Source organism: Chenopodium album, chromosome 27 (genome assembly GCF_948465745.1).
Source record: "Chenopodium album chromosome 27, dcCheAlbu1.1, whole genome shotgun sequence".
Classification (NCBI taxonomy): Eukaryota; Viridiplantae; Streptophyta; class Magnoliopsida; order Caryophyllales; family Amaranthaceae; genus Chenopodium; species Chenopodium album.
In genome coordinates, this window is record NC_137860.1 from 34,846,580 (window position 1) to 34,871,531 (window position 24,952).

Consider the following 24,952-nt stretch of genomic DNA (forward strand, 5'->3'; position numbering starts at 1 on the left):
TATATATAACTAACCTGGACCTAAACTTCATGTCAAACTTCTCCTAAAGCCCAAAGGGCCTAACGGTAATGCACGTACAATGTTGCATTTATGACAATAATTCTCTTTGCTTTCTAAATCAAAGCAAAAGTTGCTGTTACTTACTTGGACTGTTATGTACAGCATATACTCACTCGAACCGAACTTAATCTATGTAGGACTTCAATCCGTACATTTGGGCCCCCAAACTGATAGGGCCCAGTATGAATAGTATCCATCAAACTCAGAAATCCATTCCCCAAGAAACCTATCAGTGGTCCACCAACACACCTGATCCATGGGCCACAGCATTCATGTTTTTGGTCCAGGCTTATCAGAAGATGGTGCCAGGCTGTCTAGAGCTAGGCTATAAATCTTTTATGCAAATCGCATTCATATATTAATGAAAATTTCAATTACTACTAGCTACCCTAAAATGAGTAAATACGAGTACAAATTTTAAAGTTTATCTTTGTGATTCAAAATCTGTTTATCATATGGGTAAAAGTGTAACTTTTAAGGTAAAAATAGATAAAACCGCTATTTAAAGCAAATTTGTCTTAAAGAGAATGATCAGGGCGGCCTCAAAATTAAATAACCTACATAGTTTTGCAAATAACTAACCTAAAGTATTTCAAGAAGAAAATAGAAAGCTGTTTGTTGCTGTACAAAATCCTATCCAAAATCACATCCATTATTAAATTAGAAGTATACTTATATTTTTATAATCTCTTTATACCCTTTAATTCCTTAAAATTGAAGATTATTCTTTGATTCTATAATCCATGTCATAAAAGTATGAATCAAAAATTATCTTTGACAAATGAATTGATCTTAAATCAGTAACTAAAGATCTCAAACTTCAAATCACTTCTCAATCTTTTGCATTTTTTAAAAATTTGTTTAGTTAATGTCATTTGTCACGGACATTAGTTTTGCAGGGAAACTAACTACTAGTAGTAAGAAGCAAAGCGCGTAGATTGCCAAAAATGAGCAACAACCAAAGCAATCAAACCAAAAATTACATACAAACAAACAAACACCAAACCATTTAACCAAAACTGCAACTAAATTCCAGCAGACACTGTTAACATAAAAGAAGAACTCTGATCTTAACACCCATTTACCCTCACCAATCACTCTCTTCAATCCCTATTGTCCATTCACCCATCCCATTTTACTCACCCATTTACCCTCAGTTGGGTTTCACACTCTCATTTTTTTTTTTCCACTTGCATAAAATCTTACTCGAACAACTGAGGGCCTGTTCAGTTCAGTTCAGTTCAGGTCCAATCAGTTCAGTCCAACTTCTAATTTCCTTCTCTAATAAACAATTCAATTCAGCCCTAATTAGTTCAGCTCCTATTTCAATTCAACCTCAACCAGTTCAATTCAGTTGTTTTCAATATATCGGAATATGGCATGTTCACTTCAGTTCAGTTCAGTTCAGCCCCAATTACTTTAGTTCAGTTCAGCTACAATCAGTTCAGTTCAATTCAGCTCTTAATTTCCTTCTCTCATAAAATATTCATTTCAACTCTAATGAGAACAGACTCTCATAAAATATTCATTTCAACTCTAATGAGAACGGACTCTAAGTTATTTCGTATTTGAGACAGGGGATAAAACAGTGCGAGTAATTAATAATAAAAAAAATAACATAAAAAGCAGATTGTAGCAGAGGCATTAAACCATACTCGTTCCCCCAATACCATCCTATATCTAGGAACACTCAAAACACACTTCTCTCTGTTACATTCATAATCTCTCTTCTATTTTCCCTTCATTTTTGCATCATCTTCAACATTTAAACAAAAACCCTCCAAATAATTTGTGAAAAAAACAAAAAAAATGCATGCGAAAACAGATTCAGATGTAACAAGCATGGCAACAGTAAGCCCACCAAGATCACCCTCAAGAAGAGCAGTATACTACGTTGAAAGTCCATCTTATTCACAACAAGACCTCGACAAACTATCTTACGCAACACTAAGTCCACCAACTTCTCCTACTAGAAACTACCATTGTTCTCCAATTCACCATTCTCGAGAATCTTCTACTTCTAGATTGTTCTCTTCTACTTCCCTCAAACAGCATTACCACCGCCGTGCCGGAAGTGGGTGGCGCCGGATTTACGGCGGACTCCGGCTGGATTACGCCGGCGCCGTCGATGAGGAGAGAGATTGTGAGGAGGAGGAAGAGGGGGAAGATGGTGGGCCCAGTTGGAGGTTTTATGTGGGGTGTTTTATGGTTTCGTTTATTGGGTTGTTTAGTGTGTTTTCTTTGATTCTTTGGGGGGCTGCTAAGTCTTTTCACCCTCATATTCTTGTTAAGGTCAGTCTTTCTTTCAATCCTCTGTTTTCAGCAAATCCCCTGTTTTCTGCAAATCCTCTGTTTTTTTGATTTTGACTCGGATGACTCACTGAGTCAACTCGGTGGTTTCAATACCAAGACCCTAACCTAAGGTTATTTTTGGGTTATAACAAGTTACTACATTTTTTTCCTTCACATTTGTGTAACACATTATGAAATTATTAAAAAAAATTGTGAAATTATGAACAAGTTACTACATTTTTAATCATCAATATTCAATAAATTAGAATTATGAAAAAAATTGATATTATGATGATATGAAATACTCCCTCCATTAAAAGGAAAGAAAAAAAATTGTTGCAAGTAATGTGTAACGGCTAAATATAGTAATTGTTGCAAGTAAAAAGTAACGGAGGGAGCATATACTTTGAATAGTTCTAACAAGATTCTATACGATTATTTTTTAAGCTAATACTTGTAATTATCTTTGTTTCAGATTATTTACAATAATTTGACATAACGTGTAAGTTAAAAATGGTAATCGTTGCAAATAATTTTAATGATTATAAATTAAAAAAAAAAACCAAATCAAATAGTGTTATTATTCAAAAATGGAGGAAATATGACATTGGCAAGAGGCAAGACACCTAAAGTCTATTGTAGGAGCATGGGTTGATGGGTACTTCTGAAAAAGCGAAACATTGGGAATTTGAATTATTTTTCTTTTTTCCTTATTTTGTGTTAATTTTTGTTTGTATGACGAGGGGTTGACCAAGTCAAACGTGTGAGACTCACTGAGTCAACTCGTGAGCCATTGTTATGATGTTTTTTTGAGGGATATTCAGGGTTAAACTAGTCATTTTCACTTATAATTTTGCTTTAAAGGAGGTTACAGACGTAGCACCCACCCACCAGTTGCAGGACTGTAGGAAACACTGATCACTTTCGTTTAAAGTTGGGATCTTTTAATTTGTTTTAGTCAGAATAAATGAACCGAGTTGTTTTTTTAGGTTCGAGTTAACTGAGTTAACTCGGTTGCAGTTATTGAGCCCACCACATGATCTCATGGGTTTGATTCATTTTCCCACATGCTCATGTCATGGATTAAACGGAAACATCTTTTTTAAAAAATTATTTTTTTTGAAAGAATGTTTTTTTTGGTAAAATAATCAAATTTCAGAAATTGGGGATAAGATTTGAAGATTAATGAATAATTTATTAATTAATTGAATAATGTTTAAAATGATGTAGAATATGGTGTTCCTGGATTACACAATACAAGCAGGAATGGACGGCACAGGAGTTCCGACAGATATGCTGTCTCTTAATTCGACGGTCAGGATTTCTTACAAGAATCCCGCCACATTTTTTGGAGTCCATGTCACTTCCACCCCTTTTGAACTCTACTACTATCAACTCAAAGTTGCTTCTGGTCAGGTATTTGTCCTCGTTCCTGTTTGCAAATCGAGTATTAGGTGACTACTCCCTCCGTCCCAAAAAGAACGACCTATTTGGCTAAAACTTTGTCCCAAAAAGAATGACCCATTTGCATTATAACACCCACTAATTTGCTACAATATTTGTGCAAAATTAGGTTCCCCATATAAAAATTTGATTTTCTATGTTATTTTAGGACTTTCTCTCTCTATTTTTTTACAAACCCTATGTAAATTTATCTTTCCAATATACTTTTACTTCTTTTTACTTAACTTTCTTAATACCCGCGTAATCAGCCCAAATGGGTCGTTCTTTTTGGGACGGAGGGAGTAACATATTAGCCATTTTGAACACACGAGATATCTTTATCACATGGTTGAATGTATGGTTAGTTGCCCTATGTATAAGCATTATTTCCTAAATATGCTTGTTGGCTTATTGTTTGACTTTTGTGATCCATAGGATTAAGGAATTAATTTGCAATTAAATAGTCTAATTGTTATTCGTGACACGACTTGTGATTTTCACATTCAGATACTAGGGCCTTGTGTTGTATAGATATATGTCAATGTTATGTTTAATGTGATGGCTTGGTTATGGATAATTGGGTATGGTTGCATGTTTCTTCATTTTAAAAGCAAGCTTCTTGACTATTAGCTGTGAGATTGTGACCTTGGACTTCTTCAGTAGTGTAAGAACATCGAAATTGCATCAGTTTTGTTTCCATAAGAGTTATAACTTGTAAGTTTCACAGCTAAGGAAGGCTGAATTTTGATGAGGATGTATTAAACAATATACATGTGAACATCCTTCATATTCTTAGGCCACGGAATTTGGACGCCTATTTTTATGTGTTTCGAGGTAATATCATTTTTGTAGTGTATGCCCTTGTAAATGGAAATTTGAGTATTGTTACAATTTAAGTATATTTCCCAAGGTGAAAATTTAAGAATGCCTAATGGTGAGACATCTATGTGATTTATTTGGAACAATATACTTTTGTGATTAATTTAATTTCGGATGGATGGTGTGGGAGGTGTTCTTGACTTGCTTTTGTTAGTTGTTGAATTGTTGCTAAACTGAACATGAATTTTTTAGATGAAGAAGTTCTACCAGAAAAGGAAGAGTCATTCCAACATAACCACAGTTGTGCATGGACATCAGATCCCTCTCTATGGCGGAATGTCAGTTGTATCCGATGCAATGAAAGGTAACAATTTGCATACTAAAAAAGTGAATGTCGGGTTGAATTTAACATTTACTCTGCGATCAAGGGCTTACATTCTAGGGAGGCTGGTTAAGTCCAAGTTCTATAAGCATATCAGATGCCCTGTCACGTTAGATAGCACCCGTCTTGGCAAACCCAAGAATCTGTTACATTCCTGTGTTTATGATGAGTGAATTTCGAGCCTATAATTATGAAAACATTAACAGCAGATCAGGAATTAAGACTAGATTTAATGTTGGCAAAAGCCATTATTTATATGATTAGCTAAGTTCAAAGTTTGCTGATCATTTGGTTAGTAGCTTAGGAAGAGAAAGTAAATACTAACACTTAATTTTGTTGCTGGTTTTGGAATTGTACTTAAACAAAGCTTTGTCTTCAAGGAATTATCTGACATTAATGAAAGCATTTTTTATTGAATTGATTATTTGGGCCTTTAAGAATTTATTTATACTAGCATCCTTTTGTAGATGAGTATCTCTCTATTTCTTATGCAAGTAGATTATGAGTCTCTACTACTTATCATGTTTCCGGGTTTGGCTTGGCTCGATTTTACTGGTTGGAAGCATAATATTATGGACTGAAAATGTAGTTTGCCAGCCAGGCTTGATGACTGATGCCCCAGGTTGAAATGGGGCGGATTATTAGGCCACGCCCTGTCCTAGCCATGTCCATATCTGCCTGTTACCCCTCCCCAAAAAAATAAAATAATTGAACATGCTTGTTGAACTCTTTGTTACTTGAATACTTGAATTTATCAAGTTGAGGTTTAGGAGGAAACCTGTTTCTGGAATTCAATGGTTGTTTCAATCTTTCAAGGCTCAACATTGAATGGTTTATTGTGAAAGTGTGCTAAAAAATTCAGATTCTGCTTACTATATTACTAAGTTGGGAATGTTGAGGTTAATCTTAGGTTAATCTGGGTTTCCTTCTCTATAATCAATTTTGTTGTAGTATCTTTAAGTGGTGAAATGTTTTCCTATGAGTTTATTTAGGTTTGATTGCTATAGGACCTTTGATAGACTTTCACTTCCCTGACTTTGGACTGGCAACTTCTAGCTTTTGAAACCTCCAATTTTTGTATGGTTGGCAGACAGTTTCTTAGTGTCAAACTCAGCTGTTTTTATAATTAGTTATATGGAGTGCTCCAAAAAGAAGCGTTTAAGGTTCCGCTCATGTTTGAGTCTCAAGGATACAACACGGGTACTTGAAGTTAATTGTAGTTTGATGTGAGGGTTGGTGCAAGTATTATACACAGCTTTGGGAATGAAAATAAGCAAAATCAAAATCCAAAGCATAGAAGATAAAATAGCTAAAGCTGGAATTAAATAGAAAGATCTAATGATATGAAACACAAAGTGAAACCAAATTGCACAAAGCTGGGAAAACACTGAAATTGCAGAATACAAAGGCTTAACACTTAACAGACTCTAAGACATAATGATAATGATACCAGCAAACTAAGGATGATCAACTAATGGTCTTTCTTGACTTCTTCGCTATCCTTATGTCCACCGGGGAGCTTGTCTTTGATCTTCTCTAAGAACCCTTTCTTCTCTTGGGCTTCATGTGACCCCCCACATTGCCCATCAGACCCACAGTGAGTCACAACTGAAGGTTGAGGAGCAGCAGGAGCTGGTGCAGGTACAGGTGCAACTGCATCATCCTTGTGATGCCCCGGCAACTTCTCTTTGATCATGTCAAGAAAGCCCTTCTTTTCCTCAGGGTGTTTAGCCTCTGCAGTTACAGTTACAGTTGCAGGCTGATGATGGTTATCGTAATCACTTACTGGAATGGCAGCAGCTTCATCTTTGTGACCTGGTAGCTTTTCCTTGATCTTGTCTGTGAGGCCCTTCTTCTTCTTCTTCCTCTTTATTTTCACTCCATCTTCCTCCACTTCTTCCTCTGACTAAAAGAATCCATGTTATAAAAAAGAACAGTTAGATCATTATGTAAAATTGAATCATTGCACAATGAAAAGTTGTTTCCAACAAAGTAAAGTTCTTACCGAGCTAGAGCTGCTACTGTTTAGATAGAGCTTTTCTTCCTCTGCCTTTTCTACCTTCTCTTTTGGGTTCTCTTCCTTCTTTCCAAAGCAATCAAAGAGACCGCGATCTTTGGCATTGATCTCAGTTGTCTCATTTTCAAATTGGTCAGACATATTGCTGATTGGTAAAAGTAGTAGTAATAGAGATTATACTTGGGTTTTTTGTAGATGAATGTAATGTTCTTTGTTTGTGAATTGTGATTATTCTTTGGAATTGGTTGGCCTTTTATAGGAGAAGAGGAGTACCTGATGACAGGTTAAACTACTCAGCATGGCACTTGATCTTAAAAAATTTAGAATTTTAATTTTCTGCATATATTTGTGTGCAAAATCTAAGTAGTGAATATTTTTTTGCCATTGTTTGCTTGATGTCTTGTGAGAGGGGATGAATCTGCTAAAATGTCGGTCCATCGACGAAAGTTAAGCTTGAATGGTCGGTTTGGCGAGTCTGCAGCGTATTAAGTTAAGCCATGTGCCTGCTGCTGATTTGGTGTGACCTTGAGATTGAGAATACAGGACATACTGGATATGTAAAAATGACCTTGAAAGGAGGATACAATGCTTCAAGTTCCTAGATTTTTCTTGTTTATATTACTTTCAGTACTAAGTTCTATATACTACAGTACTAACATTCAACTATGAAAAATATTTTGATTAAAATTTTCCATCAAAGTTAAATGTTACAAGTTCTCTTAGACTAATTTGGTTTAGGATGGAAAAAATTGGCATAAAGCCCCTTAGTTACAAGATTATATATTGCTGCAACGATTAATAACACACTTAACAGAATGCCTAAACTGCCAAGAACCAAGTTAAGAAACCACATTGTGCTGAATTTACTTGGTTTCTTGATATTGATCCACATGAAACACGGGTAAGCAAAGGTGACTGGCAATGCAATCCCTCCGATTAGTGGTGCTAGGACGGGCAAGAAAGGAACAGCAACTGCTATGAAAAACACCAGCCCTCCGAAAAATATCCTTAATCCTGTTCTGAGCCACCAGGTGCAGGGCTTCTTCTGTATGCTCACATAGCGTAACTCAAAGTTGTCAAAAACTGGCATCGCGTAAACTTGAAATGAACACAAGCTGTTTATGATGAGGAAGAAGTATATTATGGCTAGCTTCAACTTTGAGTTATGATTTCCATGAAATTGTGCAAATGCTGTCAATATCCCTGTATTTGGCATCTGAAATACAAATGTGCTATTAAAAAACATTGTAATTTTTGAGAAAATTTAGATTTTTAGTAAAGTTAACAAGTGCAAAGTTAATTACCAAGGTTCCATATGCCCAATATCCACCAATTGCTAAGGGAAAAAGACACATAGCTATTAGTGCATATGTTATTTTTACTCCTTTCCACATTACTTTGTGGGTTGGATCTTTTGAACTTGGTGGAAGTGTTCCCTGTAACATCACAATCGTTACATTAATTTCTAAATTTCATCATGACTTATTTTTAGTGGAAGTAATACGAATTATGCAAATTGACTTAATGGAAGCCCGATCGATAACAAGTACAGTACGGACTTGTAAAGTAATATTTTTATAAAATGAAATGTGGACTATTATTTAAGGACGGATGACTAATGAGCCTAATTCATACCTGTATCTCAAGCACAAGATTATGACCTCTGAAAGAAAAGGCAATTATCCCAAGAGCTGAAAGAATATTTGTAACTGATCTCATATCCGATTCCAAATCCGTTACAGATATGCTATCTTTTGTGCCTGAAAGTCTACCGTTGCTGATAGACATGATCCAGATAATAGTGCAGTAAACTACAGCAGAAATCGCGCTAACTAGTGACACCCAAGCCACTGAATTCAAGTTAGGAAGTTGGGCTATAACAATGGCCAAACATATGAATACCATGTACCATTCTACAGTAGTTAGTGATTTTGCATGACAAAATTTGTCAGTTTCACATAATATATGATATAAATGTTGCATTGTGCCACCACCAGTTATAAGAAGTGTTACACAGGTTCCTCCTGACAGGTACATTACTGGTAATAGAGTTAGCAATTTCCCCAGCTTAGGACCTGCATTTACATACACATAACAAAATTATTTTGAGTCATAATCCTGCAAGAAAAGCATATATAATATACTCTCATTTCGTACGTGTCCAGTGTATCAAATATTAATATATACTAGAGTGAACTAAAATAGAAACGTGACATTATTTTTAGTGACGGAGGTTAAATGAAAATAGGGAAACGAGGAATGGACTTACCAAATGCGGCCATAGCCAATTGGAGGTATCGGCTGTAGCGAAAGCCCGAGGAGGATTCATGTAGTTGGGTAAGAAGCCATATAGTGTAAAGTTGCCATGTGAATGCAATTGACAACCACATGATTCCCCAAGCCCTGAAGACAAATTAATTTTGAAAAAAATGTCATAAAAATATATCTCCTACACAATTGAAGTAGTAATCTATTTTATTAACTGATAAATTTTAAAACTTTTTTTTAAGTGTTATTTGAATTGTGTGTAAATTATACTTTTTGAGTTAAAACTATATTGATAATTAGGATCCATATATAGTTTAGAATTTTTTTTAGGAAATTTTGTGTAGAACTACCCTAAATATAGAGTCATTTGTGAACAACTACCCATTTTTTTTTATTTGTTTAGAACTACCCACGAGTTTGAAAACATTTGGGTAGCACTACCCATGAACATTTTCCGTCCAATTAAGACGTTATCGGAGCCCACTTTTTTCACTTTTGCCACCCAATTAACTCTCCGAGTTTGTTTAAAGGTTTTAATTCACCTTAATTAACCTAATAAGGGTTTTAATTAGAATTCATTTTAGGGTTCATGAGTGTAAAATTATTTGGGGATTTTGATTTCTAAGGTTTGGGGGTTTAATTGAATTGGGATTTTTGTTTATTTTAGCATTAATTGGCCATTGTAATTGATAAAAGTGAAAAATTGGGCCAACATAACATTTTAATTGGACGGAGAACGTTAGTGGGTAGTGCTACCCAAACGTTTCCAAACTTACGAGTAGTTCTAAACAAATAAAAAAAAAATGGGTAGTTGTTCACAAATGACCCTATCTTTAGGGTAGTTTTACACAAATTTTCCTTTTTTTTATATAACTACGGGCTTGTTCTCATACAATTACTTTCAGTTCAGTTCAGTTCAGCTCTTAATTTCCTTATCCTCATAAAATATTCAGTTTAGTTCAATTCAGTTAAGTTAAGTTCAGTCCAGTCAATAAGAACGGACCCTACATCCATGTATACTTTGTTTGCTTGGATATTTTATTTGTTTGTTCTTTACGGGCATTTGGTTTTTTTCATGTGACATACTCGATCATTGCATTAATTTGGTTTGTTAGAATAGAAATATGTGCATATATGCCAACCACGTATATGTATATCCTCCTCTTATGACACAAGTAAATTTCTTGGTATAGTGCATGTAATTCTATTGAGGAAACTATGGTTGACTATGGGTCAAATATTAATGTAAACCAAGGCAAGTTATGACTCAATAGACCGTAACAGCCTAACAGGCGAGAATTTCAACCGTCATAACCAAATACCATGAACTTGTACTATTTACGCATTTAAAATAGTACTATGGAATGTGTCAAAAAGCTTAGATAATTAATTGACTTAAATTAAAAGTAAAGTTAGGGCTGTTTCTAATGCTTAAACTTTAGGAATATATTTAATCAGCCAGTAACCATCAAATAACCAATATTTCAATGAAAAAGTGTAAAGCAAAAGAAAAGACTCGTATCTAACACAGTACAAACAATTCTAAGCGACGATTATTCCCCTTTTTAAAAAAAAAAAAAAAATGTTCTTAATTTATTTTGCTTCATAATTCATATTAGGAGCTAATTAGGTGATAGTACAAACCAGAAACCATCAAATTGCATGCTCATTTCAAGCCTAAATTTGAGTAACATGCATGCAAAAACATAACTTTTACTAATAAAATTGTCTTTAACATACGAGTATTAATGTTATGTTCAACTTATTTTGACTTATTTTAGAAAAACAAGTTCAAATCTTTTTTCATACTCGTAATTTTGGTAAAGAGAAGAAATGAAGTATATATAGTTAGTTTTAGTTAATTACCAGCCAAGAGAAGTAAAAGCCACAGGAAGAGCAAGACACTGAAGTCCAAGGCCAGAAGAAAACAAATGAAAGATGCAAATTTCCATTTCTTGATTCTGTTATAGGAAGCCATACTTCTGCTGCTGGATTTTTACTTACTTCCTTCCTTTCTTCTCCTACCAATTCCTTTCTTCCCGACACGAAAATTATGTTGTCATGTAACAACCTATTACTATTGAAACTATTACCTTCATTATGATCATCGAAATCGAGTTCGTCGTCGTCTTCCACGGGATTAATCCTAATACTTCTACTATTGCTCTCATAGTTAAGTATGGAGATAGGAAAAATATCTATTGACCTTGATGACTTTACACTTTGTCTATCTCTTTCTACTTCTTCTTGCATTAGTTGCTCTAATGTTGTATGCCATTTGGGAATTTCCATTGTTTTTTTCCCTTAATACTTTACTAGTTTTTGTTTATTTAAGAGAAAAATTCTTTTTTATATATCATCTTTCTTGGTTGCTTCCACTTATATAATGGATTAATGGTAACATGCCGAAATATAAGGTTGCTGATAGACTAATAACCAACCGTGGACGGACCTACATTTTTCTCTTTTTCATTTTATTTTTTTATTTTAAAGAAGGGTCCAAACTTTTCTTTTTTTTTTTGTTTGAAAAAAAGAAGGATCAAAACTTCTTATATGTAAACACGATCTGAGTTAGCAGACTTCGTAAAAAAATGATTTCACTATTTTCTGGTTGTGAAATGCAAATCTTTCCACCGGACTAAACCTTGTTGGTAGTGGAAGAGTCTACATATATGGTCTATCCAGGGGTGGTTCTGAGCGTGTGCAGGGTGGTCGACCGCATAAGGCCCCTAAGTGAAACTACTATAAAAGGGGCCCGACTTTTTAATTTAGTAACATACTTTTCCTCAAAAAATTGATTTTAGGTTCCAATTTAACAAAATTGCACCGGACCACTTTAAATGTTAGCATTTGTAGCCCCGCCTCTGGGTCTATCCTTGTAATGAAGCGTCATATTCTCATTTATATGTGGGGCTTGCCCTTCACAATTTGCAACAAACAAATATTCTCATTTATACACATAAAATTTGACTAATTTTAGGTGTTTTTGAAATAAATAAATAAATCCTATCTTATTCCCTAAAAAAAAAAAATGGTTATACACTCTTAAAATCATATCAAAAAGTAGAATAATTGAATAAAATTGAAAGTGGAAATATTTTATAAGTTGATAGCTTGATACTATTAATTAATATCTCATTTTAAGATTTCTTGTTCTATTAATAGTGACAAACTAAATATGCGATAACTTAATTCGATAAGAGTATGTGGTGGGAAATTTTAGCATCAATCTTTTCATTTCTCTTTTTATTAATGTTTACTTTCTCTATTGAATTATACTTAAATTACTATGACTTTTGTACTATTCACTTCCTCTCATTTAATTGTCTTTTGTGATTTATATATAAGATAATTTCGGCATCAATCATGAGAGTTTTATTTTTAGAAATTGTCTCAGTAAATATTATAGTAATACCTAGTTTTTACTTGTCAAGATTTTAAGATATTGATAGTTAAAATTGTACATTAACAAGTATGATATAAAAGAAAAGTCAAGTTAAAAAAAAAATGCAAAAAAATGGCTGCAACTTCATTCTCTCTCCTCCGCCACCGCATCTCACTTCTTCCACCACCACTGCTCTCCTTCTCCGGCGCCGATTCTCTCTACTCACCACCACAATCTTCTGCAGAAACACCCACAATAAGAATAAGCAAGCTCAATCAAATACGCTCAAGGCGGCGCGTGAAAACTACACGTTCCAAGCATACACAGTCCTTTTCTCTTTCCTCACTCCCAAATATTCATATTCTCTCTCCTAATCATGTAACCAAGCCATAGGTATGGTAGCTTCAGCTCAAGCTAACTTCATGCGCGTCATTGTACAATCGACTTCCCCTGAAGAAGCTTCTAGTACCTCCGAGAAGGAGGTCGAGGAGGAGGGTGCGTCATTTCACGGAGCTGTGGGTGAGGGCAACTTTGAGCAGCGGTGATTGGTGGTATGGGCCGGGTTTGGTTGACTTGGTTGGTGAATGATTGATTTTCATTTTTTACAAAGTATTTTTATTTTATTTTTGTTTAGGGAAGGTGGGAAGTAAATTAAAGGGATTATAAATAATTTGATATTTGTTTGTATCAGGTAACCGGTAAAAAAGCACATTTAAAGTTAAGGGGTAATAAAGGTCGACTTATTTTGAGTTAATCAAAAGGTTGACTTATTTTAAGAAAACCGGCTAAAGGTTGGCTTATTTTTGACAAATTTTCCTATTATCTATCTATAGTGATATACGTAGTATTAAGTGAGAAGGGGTTTTGGGTGATAAATTTCACTTTCCCAAAATACCCTTCTCATTTCCTTTTTCTTTTCTATTTTTTATTTAAGAAAACTACCACCTTTATAAAAAACTTCCATCTTTTTTTTCTTTTTTTTTTCTTTTTTTTTTCTCTCTCTTGAGATGATAATTCATAATCTATTATTTAACCTTATAAACTCATAGACATATATTTTTTGATAACATATGGTTCTATAATAGCTATATTTTTTTTTAAGAACAATTTTTAAACCCACTAATAATTTTATTTTATTTTATTAGAATAAGGTATAACATTCTTGTTGAGCCCATGAACAACCCACATGTGAGCATTCTTCTTGTCCCACACTAAACAGTAAACACTAAAAGGGGGAGTGTAGTGGTAATAAAATTCCACATTGAAAGAATTCAAGAGTTACCACCACAATATAAGGCTAAGGGGCTACTCCCCTCATTGCCATATGGTTTTGAGGTGGAACCTCCTTGGTCTTGTAAAGTGGTGGACTTGTGCTCTCCCATGACGAGTGCGGCCTAGACCCGTAAAAAATCGAGCTTGATAGATTTTTTTATATTGCACACGCACGCATTGCGTGTGTCTCATAGCTTGGATATATAAAAAGAAATGAATAATGTGTTTATGCTTTCAAAATTACCAATCCAACCAACAAATTAGTGAAACAGCCATCCAACAAAAATAGTTGAAAAGATATTTGATGCGTTTAGTGGAGACCAAAACTTCTGTTCAAAATCTTCAAATGACACACTAATGGACAAATGCAACTTTTTTTTTTATAACACTAACACATATCAAAAGGAATATTAGTTATTTGTAGTTACTCGTATTTCTATTAAAATAATGTTTTACCACTTTACATTAAAAAAATTGGCAGTTAGGCCTTCCCTAGAAATTTCCCATATTGCTACAATGAAGTATAAGATACTCAACACGACACCTAAACAACCAAGTCCCACATTAAGCAAAAACATAGGCCCCCAAATCTTGGGTTTCTTAATACAAACATACATGAAACAAGGGTACGAAAACGTTACAAGTAAGCCAATTGCACCTACAATTGATCCTAGGCTTGGTAAGAAGGGGAATGTTATTGCTAAAAACAAGCTCCCGGTGAAACAATATAAAAACCTAAATGAACTCCGGAGCCAAGAGGGACATGGCCTATTCTTCGCCAGGACAAATAGAAACTCTATGTTGTCAAAACTTGCCATGGCATATATTTGGTACGCGCATAGCTGGTGTACTAGTACAAAGACTAGAATCAATCCTAGCATTGTTATTGACGCGCTATCTTTATGAAACGCTGCTAATGTGTATATGATTCCTGTCCTTGTAATCTTGTTTCCATATGCCCAATATCCAGCAATGGCTAGTGGGAAGAGACATAAAGACATCAAACAATAAGAGACTTTTATAGCTATCCACATTGTTTTATGAGGTGGAATTTTCGAGTTTGTAGGCAATGTCCCCTGCATAAAACAAATCTTTAGTTGAGCAAATTTCAAAACAATCAACATATATACCCTTAAGAACATGAAAGTAAGATTAAGAGCTTGTTACATCTACCTGAATCTCAAGGACAAGGTTATGACCTCGAAACGAAAGAGCAATCATCTCCATTGCAAAAAAAGTGCTTAAGAATTTACTCAACTTAGCCTCCAAATCTTCAAATATGGGATGATATGTCACATTTTCAACCCTGCCTTTGGCAATTGATGTAATCCATAGTAGGGAAATTAGTACTATGGAAGCAATAGTTCCGAGGAGTGACACCCAAACTAAGGAGTTTAAGTTAGGGTGTTGTGCTAGTAAAAATGCCAAACAAACAAATATTAAGAACCATTCATTTATGCTTAAATTTTTCGGACAATTAGAGCTTTCGGAACAAATTACTTCGTACAAGAGTTTCAATGTTGAACCGCCGGTTATAACAAGCATTGTACATGTTCCTCCTGAAAGGTACAAGATTGGAAACATACACAACCATTTCGCGAGTTTTGGACCTGAGGTAGTGCAATAAGATTGATTATTGTGTACATATACATATGATGTAATGAAGAAAGGACACAAGAGAAGGATTATAAGATGGTTAGATTGGTTACTAACCGAATGCTACCATGGCTAGTTGGAGATATCGGCTGTAGTGAACACCGGATGATGATTCATGAAGGTGAACAAGAAGCCATCTTGTGTAGAATTGCCATATAAACCCTAATGACAAATATGTGACACCCCATGCCCTGCATGCATTTAAGCATTAGATGAGGAAACCATTCTTTTTCTAATTAATTGAACAAGTATTGGAGTTAGAAATAAGTCAAAATTATGATCAAGTACAACCTGCTTTATAAACTAACATGTCAAAATAACAATGCATAACCTTTTTTTTTGTATGTTTCTTTTGAGTATATCATTTTGATCGTCTTTTTTAAGCTATACTTGTATATGTTTATCCTTGAGCCTTTTCCTAGTCCCACTATTTGACATTAAATGATTAAATATCACGTAAATTAAGTACCCATACGTTTGAACAATAGATGTATGTAGCATTTACTTGCACAATACAATGGTTGTATGCACCCTGGCCTTTTATATTGTTGTAACCATCTCACAACCCCTTAAAAATTAAAACATAAAATAAGGAGGAACACGCAATTAGTTAGTATTCCGTGTATGTTTAGAGCTAGTGAAGCTAGACCATACCATCCAAGGGTGGCAAAAGCGAAAGGGAGCAAAAGAGCTTGCATGCCAAGTCCAGAGGATACTAAATGCAATACACAAGACCATAAGTTCCCGTTCCTCGATTCGGTGATGGGAAGCCATGACTCTATTGGGTTAAGCTCCTTTTGAATCTCCGTCGCGTTGTTTTCTGGATCTATATTGCTTTGGATAACATCTTCCAATTCAATTGGAGTAATCCTATTACTAATACTCATTATGTTAGCTTGAGTTTTGTTACTTTTGTATTGTGTTAATTGTAAATTGAATTGTAGGGTTTATAAACTTGTATATATGTATTTTTGTTTTGATTACTGAACCTAGCTAGGTATATCTATTTATAAGGCTTTCCTTGGACAATAATAATTAGTGAGGAATGAACAAACTTAGTAGCATAATTATGTTCTCCAGGTTTGTCTTATCGGCAGTTATTAGACAATTAGTAGCATGTTTTAGATGATACAATCCACATAAATAAATTAACATTATAGCTCCCTAAGTGTACATGATCAGTTAAATGTCTTCATCAATAGTGTATCATAAATTTGCTACATAAATTCTAAATTAGGCTGAAGAGTATTGAATTATAGTAATTAAGGACGAAAATTGGTAGGTGTTGAATAAAACAACAATTTTTGTATGTCTTGCTCTATATTGTCTAGCTTGTAACATTGCTAGGCGTGGATGGAACGATTTCTCTTTGGAGCGATAAATTATGGTTAACACACATCCTAAGAGTTTCGTAATATTTGGAAAATTTCTCGTAAAAGAAACTCTTCAAAACATTTAGTAAAACAATTAAGTTCTTGTCAGGTTCTATGTAAGATTAGAATAATTTGGTGTATTTAACGAACATATCTATTGGCGAAGAAAATCATGTGAACTATGCTATGGAGCCGTGACAAATTGATAGAATTCGTCTTTCACAAACTTGATAAAACTGATTTGGTAGTTGCAATTTTTTTTATTAAAACAAATCAATGAAGAATTTCATCAAGCATAAATTTACTCATGAAAGAAAAATCTATAGCAAAAAACAAGGTAAGGAAGAGGTCAAAAACAAGTAAGTGTTGCAAAAACATCTAGTTTTGTGTTCATTAATATTGTGTCATGAGTCATGGCCATAGAAATGTGAATGCCTTATATAGGAGGGCAGTTGAATTAAGCTAGATTTGGCTTTCATTTATCTTGCTATAAAAAGCTGATTAAGGTATGTGTTTAACAATAGAAAATCAAGAATTAAAAATAATAAATGAAAAATACACTTCACAATTTTTTAAGAGAAAAGATGCATAGATTAAGTCAAGTAAGTGTATTTTGTGCACAAAGTCAATCAATATATAGTAAAGTAGTCCACAATAATTTCTACAAATAATTAATAAATTAAAATTAATATCAACCTTGAAATTACAAACACTAATCATACATCCTAAATTGAAACTTATCACTCATCATGTAAAGGAACACGTTGATCCATTTCACATGTTAGCTAAAGACATCAAACGTAATCCACCTCGTTACAAACTCACCATCATTTGACCATTGCAACATTTTTTCCACCTAACCCCAACCTACAAAAAATACTTTATATTATACATACACAACCATATTATATTACATACTTCGTATGCGTTACTTATTTCTTATTTAATTATATTAGTGAGGCTTGAAAAAATGAAATTCAACCCCATTAGCAATAACAACGTAAATACCAGCAGCAATCATTAATACACTAAGTACCATCCCTAAGACCCCTAATCCCCAATTTAGGCACCACATTGGACCATAAGCTTTAGGTTTTTTCAAAACTATCCAAATAAAACAAGGGTAGGCTAAGGTTAAGGGCAAGGCAATCCCTCCGATAAGTCCAGCAAAGCTTGCGACAAAGGGGAATGCAACCGCGAAGAAGAAGCATAGGAACCCACATAGTGCTCGGAACAAAGCTCGTAGCCACCACGGGCATGGCTTCTTTTTTCGCATGGTGTACTTTGACTCAATGTCATCAAACATCGGCATACCATAGATTTGGAACGAACTTAGGGCGTTAACAATCACGAATAAACTTGTTAGGCCTAGGATGAATTGGGATGTGTCACGTCCATGGAATTGGTACAAGGCTGTTAGCATGCCCCCATCTTGTGGTATCTACATACAATATATTTATAACAAAAATTAGTACATTATAATTACTTATAACATGAAAACTTATTAATAATCATAGCATAGTTATTTTTTTTTTTTAAAAAAAAAAAGTGAATTAGTAATTACCTTGTTTCCATAAGCCCAAAAGCCTCCAATTGCAAGAGGATACAAGCACATTGCAATAAGAACATACGCGGATTGGACACCCTTCCACATCGGTACCCTTGATGGGTGTTTCTCGCTTGAAGGCATTGTTGCCTGAAATAATAACAACAAAATCATTCATACTATTAGTCATGTTTCATGCTTCGTACTTAAGATATAAAGTTAAATTACATCGTGCACATGTGTCCATGATCTATTTTGTATCCATATATCATATTCAATTAGTTTAATTTATTTTCACATAAATAAAATTAGAACCACCTACCAACTCGTCTTTTTCTATCTTTGTTTTACGTGTCATTCTATTATAGAGCTTGATAAAGACATGGATTAACCTAGATCGTTAAAGTAAATTGAGTATATGACTCTTAAGAATCTAATTAACGAACACATTGTGACATAAAGTGAGCAAAAACTAATAACATATAGACGTTGATACACTAACAACATGATGTAATATGCGATAACATCATTTGACTTAAATTAGCCCTTGAAACCGACTTTGAACAATTGAAAGACACCTACCAAGAAACTATGAATTGAAGATAAAAAAAACAATAAAATTTTTGATGCGGCTAGCACTGAAAAATGACAAAATAAAGACTCTTTTGAAGACTACTTTTCTTCATTTCATACGCTCACCAAACCACTGTATTCCACACCAACAACCTACTAAAGATTTTTCCTATATTTCAAATGGCATTTAATACAACTATGTTGATTGATTTTCTAAATTGGCTTAAGAATAGGTCAAAGTCATAAATTGAAAGAGGACGGTCCATTTAGGTATAGAGTTTCATAAAAATCATTCACCTTGCTTAGCTAGTTGGCAACTTACACATAACAATTATATATATTGTTGACTAGGTAAATAATTGAGTAGAAATTAGTTTCATTAACCACCTTACTGTCCACTACCACTAAGAAATTTTGAAACAAAGGGAGTATAATATTAACTAGCGGTCTAAAAATGTAATACCAAATACGTTTATAAATGATTTAAAATAATATAGAGATTGAATAAATGTATAGTAAGTACATTGTTAACTTGAATAAATTATTACCTGAATTTCGAGTATGAGATTGTGGCCTCTAAAAGCAAAAGCAATAATCCCAAGCGCATTAAGGACACTAAACACATTCTTAATAGTGGATGCAGATCGGACCGGCTCATAGGACACTCCGGGTAGAGCATGCTTAGCGACGGACACGGCCCATATAATGGTGATGTATGCCACGGCGGTGATGGCGCCGATCAAAGAAACACCAGCAATAGAGTTCATGTTTGGTAATTGAGACAACACCACGGCCGCACAAGTAAACACCAAGTACCACTCCGTTAAGGTTAAGGGCTTAGCCATACAATCTTGCCCACATACAATTTGGAAGAATATTTTGCACGTGGACCCCGCTATACTAATCAGAAGCACGCACGTGCCAGCTGATAAGTACATGTATGGGAACATTGCCATTAGCTTGCCTGCTTTTTCACCTGCCAACCAATTCCAATTAAGATAATATTAGTCACATTATCTTTGATTTAAATTTTTATTACTACAATTAAGTTCAACTGTTCAAGCAAGGTTGTTAGTTCTTGGTAAGTAACGTACCAAAAGCTGCAATACATAGCGTGAAGTAACGACTGTAACGAACACCCGTTTCGGTTGATTCGTGGAGTTGTACAAGTAGATAGAGGGTGTAAAGTTGCCATAGGAAGGCTAATGTTAAACAGATGATTCCCCATGTCCTGCACCATCAAGTTTAAGTTAGATTGATAAGTCGAATCAAGCAAACCAAACCATTACATACATACCGAATTACCAATACGTACAAACTAGGGTAACTAAATTGGAACAGATAGAGTAAATTTTCGTATGATAACAAATGTACAAACATGCAATGACGTCTCACTATGCTTTTGGGTGGGTGAGAATAGTAGAGGGGTGGTTTGACCAAAGCTATAGTGTCAACATAATTTGAACTAAATTATTTGAAGAAGATTAAAAAGTCAAATTATTCTGCCCAACGATCACATACAATAAAAGGCAAATTTACCTAATTTTGTCATGGACTTATATTCCAATACACATGTTTTATGTAGGGAAGAAGCATCACATGCATGCATGTCTTTTCAATTCTTACGCAATTACCACATTTGATGAAACACTTCCGTCTCTAAAATTCAATTTCTATAACTTATATTTTTTTTTTTCATTTTTCTAAAACACTAAAACTCTTAGATGGTAAAAAAATGTCTAAATTTAGTGATTAGTATTATGAATTTACGATATAAGATAAAATGTCTAAATGGGGTTGATTCATAATTCATTCACGTATTTACATAAAATTGGACGGTTTAAAATATTGAAAGAAATTGCAAGAATAAGAAAAAAACAAAGATATGTATGGAAGATTATTAGGGAATTATAACTTACCAACCAAGGACAGTAAAAGCAACAGGAAGAACAAGAGCTTGAATTCCAATCCCAGAACAAAGAGTATGAAAAGCCGCATAAAACGCATTCCCATTCCTAGACTCCGTAATAGGAAGCCAAGCGTCTTGAGGATCAAGCTTAGTCATGCTAATCGCCTTCCTAAGTGGGCTAGCTATCGGTGTAATGGCTCTCCTCAACGGGCTAGCCAAAGGGGTTATAGCCCTTCTAAGTGGACTAGCCAATGGACTAATGAATTGGACCGGCGTCCTAGGCCTAGACCCTTTAGGGGTTTTATTATTATTAGTCTCATTAAGACCATTTATAGGCTCGACGTTCTCATTAAATGAAAGGAGAGGTGACCGGGATAACGATGGGGAATGAAACTGTGATGGCGGGGCGGATATTGGTGGTGTCATTGGTGTGACCGTGCCCGATTTTGGGGTGGCCGTGCCTGATCTAGGTGTTAGAGGGGCTGAGTATATCTCCCTAGCTTCACTCATTTTTGCGTTGTTGTTTGCTAAACTTTACGTTATGTTTTAATTTTAGACTTTAGAGAAGTGTTACATATATATAGTATATGACAATATGTCAAGTAGGAATATGAATAATTGAGAATAAATGGGCCATGCATGAAGAGTGGATTGATGAGTAGGTGTAATAGTTAAGTTATTCAACATTTCCTCTTTCTTTCTAAATGGGGTTTGGTGTGACTGTGAAAATATTAAAGTTATGAGATTAATATTATTTTTGTAATTATATAAATTACCTAGGTGATGTTATCTAATTATTTTTTGGCATTTCCTGGATGATTCGGTTGATGTTAATGGGAACAGCTAGCTTGTTTATAATATTGGACCGTACATGACCGATTGACCGTATATATGTTGATTTATTTTTTAGTGTTGTTGAAGTTGAATTATACGTGTGTGAATTGAATCAAGCATTTTAGTTATGTTGATAAGAGATTAGTTAAAATTAATTAAGACTTCTACGTATATATGCTTCCCAAAAATGTATTTTATGGTCAAAAAGTAGCACAAGCATTTATATTACATGTTTATATATGGGGTATATCATAGCATGCATATATAGTATATAGTGGTATAGCACTAACCTTAATTTGCTATTATTAAAATGTAAATTCTCTGACCAGCAAGAGGTTTGCGTCTATAAGTCAAGCGCAACAACCAAACAAAAATAAAGCATCCGAAAAGAATAAGTGATATGCTTTTAAATTCAGCAGGAAGTATAATAAGAGATGAGTAAGAGAATCCTCACTAGCCTCGATATTGTGAGATATAATCATACAATTCTTACCAATAGATCAATTACGAGTACTAATTTAAGTGATAAGTAAACATTTATACATATTTTATTGTTAGTGAGAGCGAGAGATAGGTATGTTGGCCTAGTTAAAAATCCCCTCTCGATTAGAAGTAATTCTGGAATCAATGATTCTTATCACCCGTCCTGATATTATGTTGGTCTTTCACCTTTTTAATGTAACTAGGGCAGCTAACGCGCGCGATGCACGCGTCAAAGCTAGTCATATCTAGAAGATTTTTTTGGTTTGGCTTTTAAATCACAAATTTAGTTAAATTAACAATAAGAGAAATATATAATCAACTATATTTAGGAGGTATAAATGTTCAAGATAACTAACATTAATGAAAACATAAAAGTAAATAAATATTTTAGAGGGTATAGTTGTCTAAACACTATTCATTAAAAATATCTTGTACATATTAATGAGGGTATGTATGTAAATACACACTTTGAAGGGTATAATTGGCATTACACTATTCATAAGAGTAGTTTTCTACTTTTTATAAGGTAGGGATATTCATAAGAGTAGTTTTCTACTTTTTATAAGGTAGGGAAACAATTAAGTCCAACTCATGTTTCGTAAAAAGTACGCGCATCATAAATCTTAATAAAGGAAGGCCCCGTTCTTTAGAGCTGCTTTGCTCTGCTCTGCTCTGCTCTGCTTTGCTCTGCTCTGCTCTGCTCTGCTCTGCTGAAATCTGCTCTGCTCTGCTTCAATCTGCACTGCTCTGCTCTGCCCTGCCCTGCTTAAAATTAATACTTAATATTGAATTATTATAATAATAATGTATATTTAATAATAATAATAAATAATTAATACTTAATGAAATAATAATTAATATTTAATAATAATAATAAATAAATAATATTTAATAATAATAATAATTAATATTTAATAATAATATATAATTAATATTTAATAATAATAATAATATATAATTAATATTTAATAATAATAATATATAATTAATATTTAATAATAATAATATATAATTAATATTTAATAATAATAATTAATATTTAATAATAATAATAATATTAAAAATTAATATTTAATAATAATAATAATAATTAATATTTAATAATATTAATAATAATAATATAATTAATATTTAATAATAATAAAAATAATAATAATATAATTAATATTTAATAATATTAATATTATTAATAATAATTAATATTTAATAATAAAATTTAATGATTATAATAATAGTAATAATAGTAGTAGTAGTAGTAGTAGTAGTTGTAGTGGTAGTAGTAGTAGTAATAATAATAATAATAATAATAATAGTAATAATAGTAATAGTAATAGTAGTAGTAGTAATAATAATAATAATAATAGTAATAATAATAATAATAATAGTAATAATAATAATAATAATAATAGTAATAATAATAATAATACTAATAATAATAATGAAATCTGTTCGGCTCTGCTTTGCTCTGCTTCAATCTGCTCTGCTTTGCTCTGCTCTGCCCAGAAGCTCAAAAGAACAGGGCCGAATTCTGTTATGACTTGTGAGATATAAGTAGTTACATACTTACATTGCTAATTAATGTTGGATAATAAGCGGAAAAAATAGTGAAAAGGAGAGAAAGTAGTGGAATAAAAATACGAGAGTATAGTACTACGTATAAATTTATAAAGTGGGAGTAGAAAAGTCAAAGCAGGTTGGTGAGATAAAGATATAGGTTGACCTGGTATTTCCTTGGCGGTTGTCAAAGTATAGTGAGGACTACAAAATTGGCTGCCACATTATAATCTCTTTATTTATTTGTTTAATAATTTGGTACCATCCTTTTTTTATTTTGTTATTATTTGTTGGTGAAAAGCTTCCCTTATAATTTGGCAATCCATAATTACAGGGAACTTTGTGAAAGAAGCCACTTTCCTTTGTCACTAAAACTTTAGCATTGTTTAATGTTTATGTGTCATTCCCTGTTGGATTGGGGCCTTAATTAGGGTGTTGGGGGTTACAAGCCGAAAGCTAAATTATTGATTATGAGCAATGTTCACCTTGGGCTCGATCCAAGGTGGGTGGAGTGATCTATAAACTCATGGTCTCATACTTTCATGTATGTATACTATGAGTGTATGAGTACCTGACACCCGTCACATGACATATCGTCATATAGGCACCAACACAATACTTCCTCCGTTTTTAAATACTTGCTCCATTTCTCCATGCGCGGAGTTTTAGGAGAAATTGGAGAAAGTAATAAAATATGGAGGTAGTGGAGTAGTTGAGAAAATAAAAAAATTATAAAAAGCAAAAGTAATGTAAGAATTGGAAGAGAGAGAGAATATTATGTTGGGTCCATTAGGTGTGAAAAATGAATAAAATATTGTAAAAGCTTTTCAAAAAAGGAAATGAAGCAAGTATTTAAAAACGGCCGGAAATGGAAAGTAGAGCAGGTATTTAAAAACGGAGGGGGGTATTACTTTATTGTCAAAACTCTTATCTCAGATCTTAAAGGTTTGGGGTTCGAATCTTATCAAGTGAAGGTACTTAGGGCTTGTTCTCTACAGTTTATTTTCAATTCAGTTTAGTTCAGTTCTTATCTTAATTTCCTTCTCTTGTAAAATATTCAGTTCAGTTCAGCTCTAATAAGTTCAG

The 24,952-nt window shown here is 33.6% G+C and overlaps 4 protein-coding genes and 1 pseudogene across 5 annotated transcripts; 1 reads left to right on the forward strand and 4 right to left on the reverse strand.

The window, feature by feature from the left end:
- Window positions 1–1,727: 1,727 nt before the first annotated feature.
- On the forward strand, window positions 1,728–5,417 carry LOC145621365 (uncharacterized). Its single transcript, XM_081676097.1, has 3 exons — window positions 1,728–2,352; window positions 3,583–3,768; window positions 4,867–5,417. The coding sequence occupies exons 1-3, from the start codon at window positions 1,870–1,872 to the stop codon at window positions 5,167–5,169; spliced, it is 972 nt and encodes a 323-aa protein (XP_081532223.1). The 5' UTR covers window positions 1,728–1,869; the 3' UTR covers window positions 5,170–5,417.
- Window positions 5,418–6,180: 763 nt separating this feature from the next.
- On the reverse strand, window positions 6,181–7,170 carry LOC145619404 (dehydrin DHN1-like). Its single transcript, XM_081674088.1, has 2 exons — window positions 7,002–7,170; window positions 6,181–6,902 (listed from the first exon to the last, which is right to left on the reverse strand). The coding sequence occupies exons 1-2, from the start codon at window positions 7,152–7,154 to the stop codon at window positions 6,468–6,470; spliced, it is 588 nt and encodes a 195-aa protein (XP_081530214.1). The 5' UTR covers window positions 7,155–7,170; the 3' UTR covers window positions 6,181–6,467.
- Window positions 7,171–7,670: 500 nt separating this feature from the next.
- Window positions 7,671–11,629, reverse strand: LOC145619403 (lysine histidine transporter-like 8; annotated as a pseudogene). Its single transcript, XR_014108125.1, has 5 exons — window positions 11,148–11,629; window positions 9,283–9,416; window positions 8,649–9,088; window positions 8,318–8,449; window positions 7,671–8,229 (listed from the first exon to the last, which is right to left on the reverse strand). The product of XR_014108125.1 is annotated as a lysine histidine transporter-like 8 (transcript).
- A 2,761-nt stretch (window positions 11,630–14,390) lies between these two features.
- Window positions 14,391–16,481, reverse strand: LOC145620141 (lysine histidine transporter-like 8). Its single transcript, XM_081674783.1, has 4 exons — window positions 16,249–16,481; window positions 15,652–15,785; window positions 15,112–15,350; window positions 14,391–15,014 (listed from the first exon to the last, which is right to left on the reverse strand). Exons 1-4 carry the CDS (start codon window positions 16,479–16,481, stop codon window positions 14,391–14,393), a joined length of 1,230 nt encoding a protein of 409 aa, XP_081530909.1.
- A 1,165-nt stretch (window positions 16,482–17,646) lies between these two features.
- Window positions 17,647–21,527, reverse strand: LOC145620553 (lysine histidine transporter-like 8). The gene is made up of 5 exons (XM_081675245.1): window positions 21,006–21,527; window positions 20,181–20,317; window positions 19,635–20,062; window positions 18,532–18,663; window positions 17,647–18,408 (listed from the first exon to the last, which is right to left on the reverse strand). The coding sequence occupies exons 1-5, from the start codon at window positions 21,503–21,505 to the stop codon at window positions 17,920–17,922; spliced, it is 1,686 nt and encodes a 561-aa protein (XP_081531371.1). The 5' UTR covers window positions 21,506–21,527; the 3' UTR covers window positions 17,647–17,919.
- Between the last annotated feature and the right edge of the window lie 3,425 nt (window positions 21,528–24,952).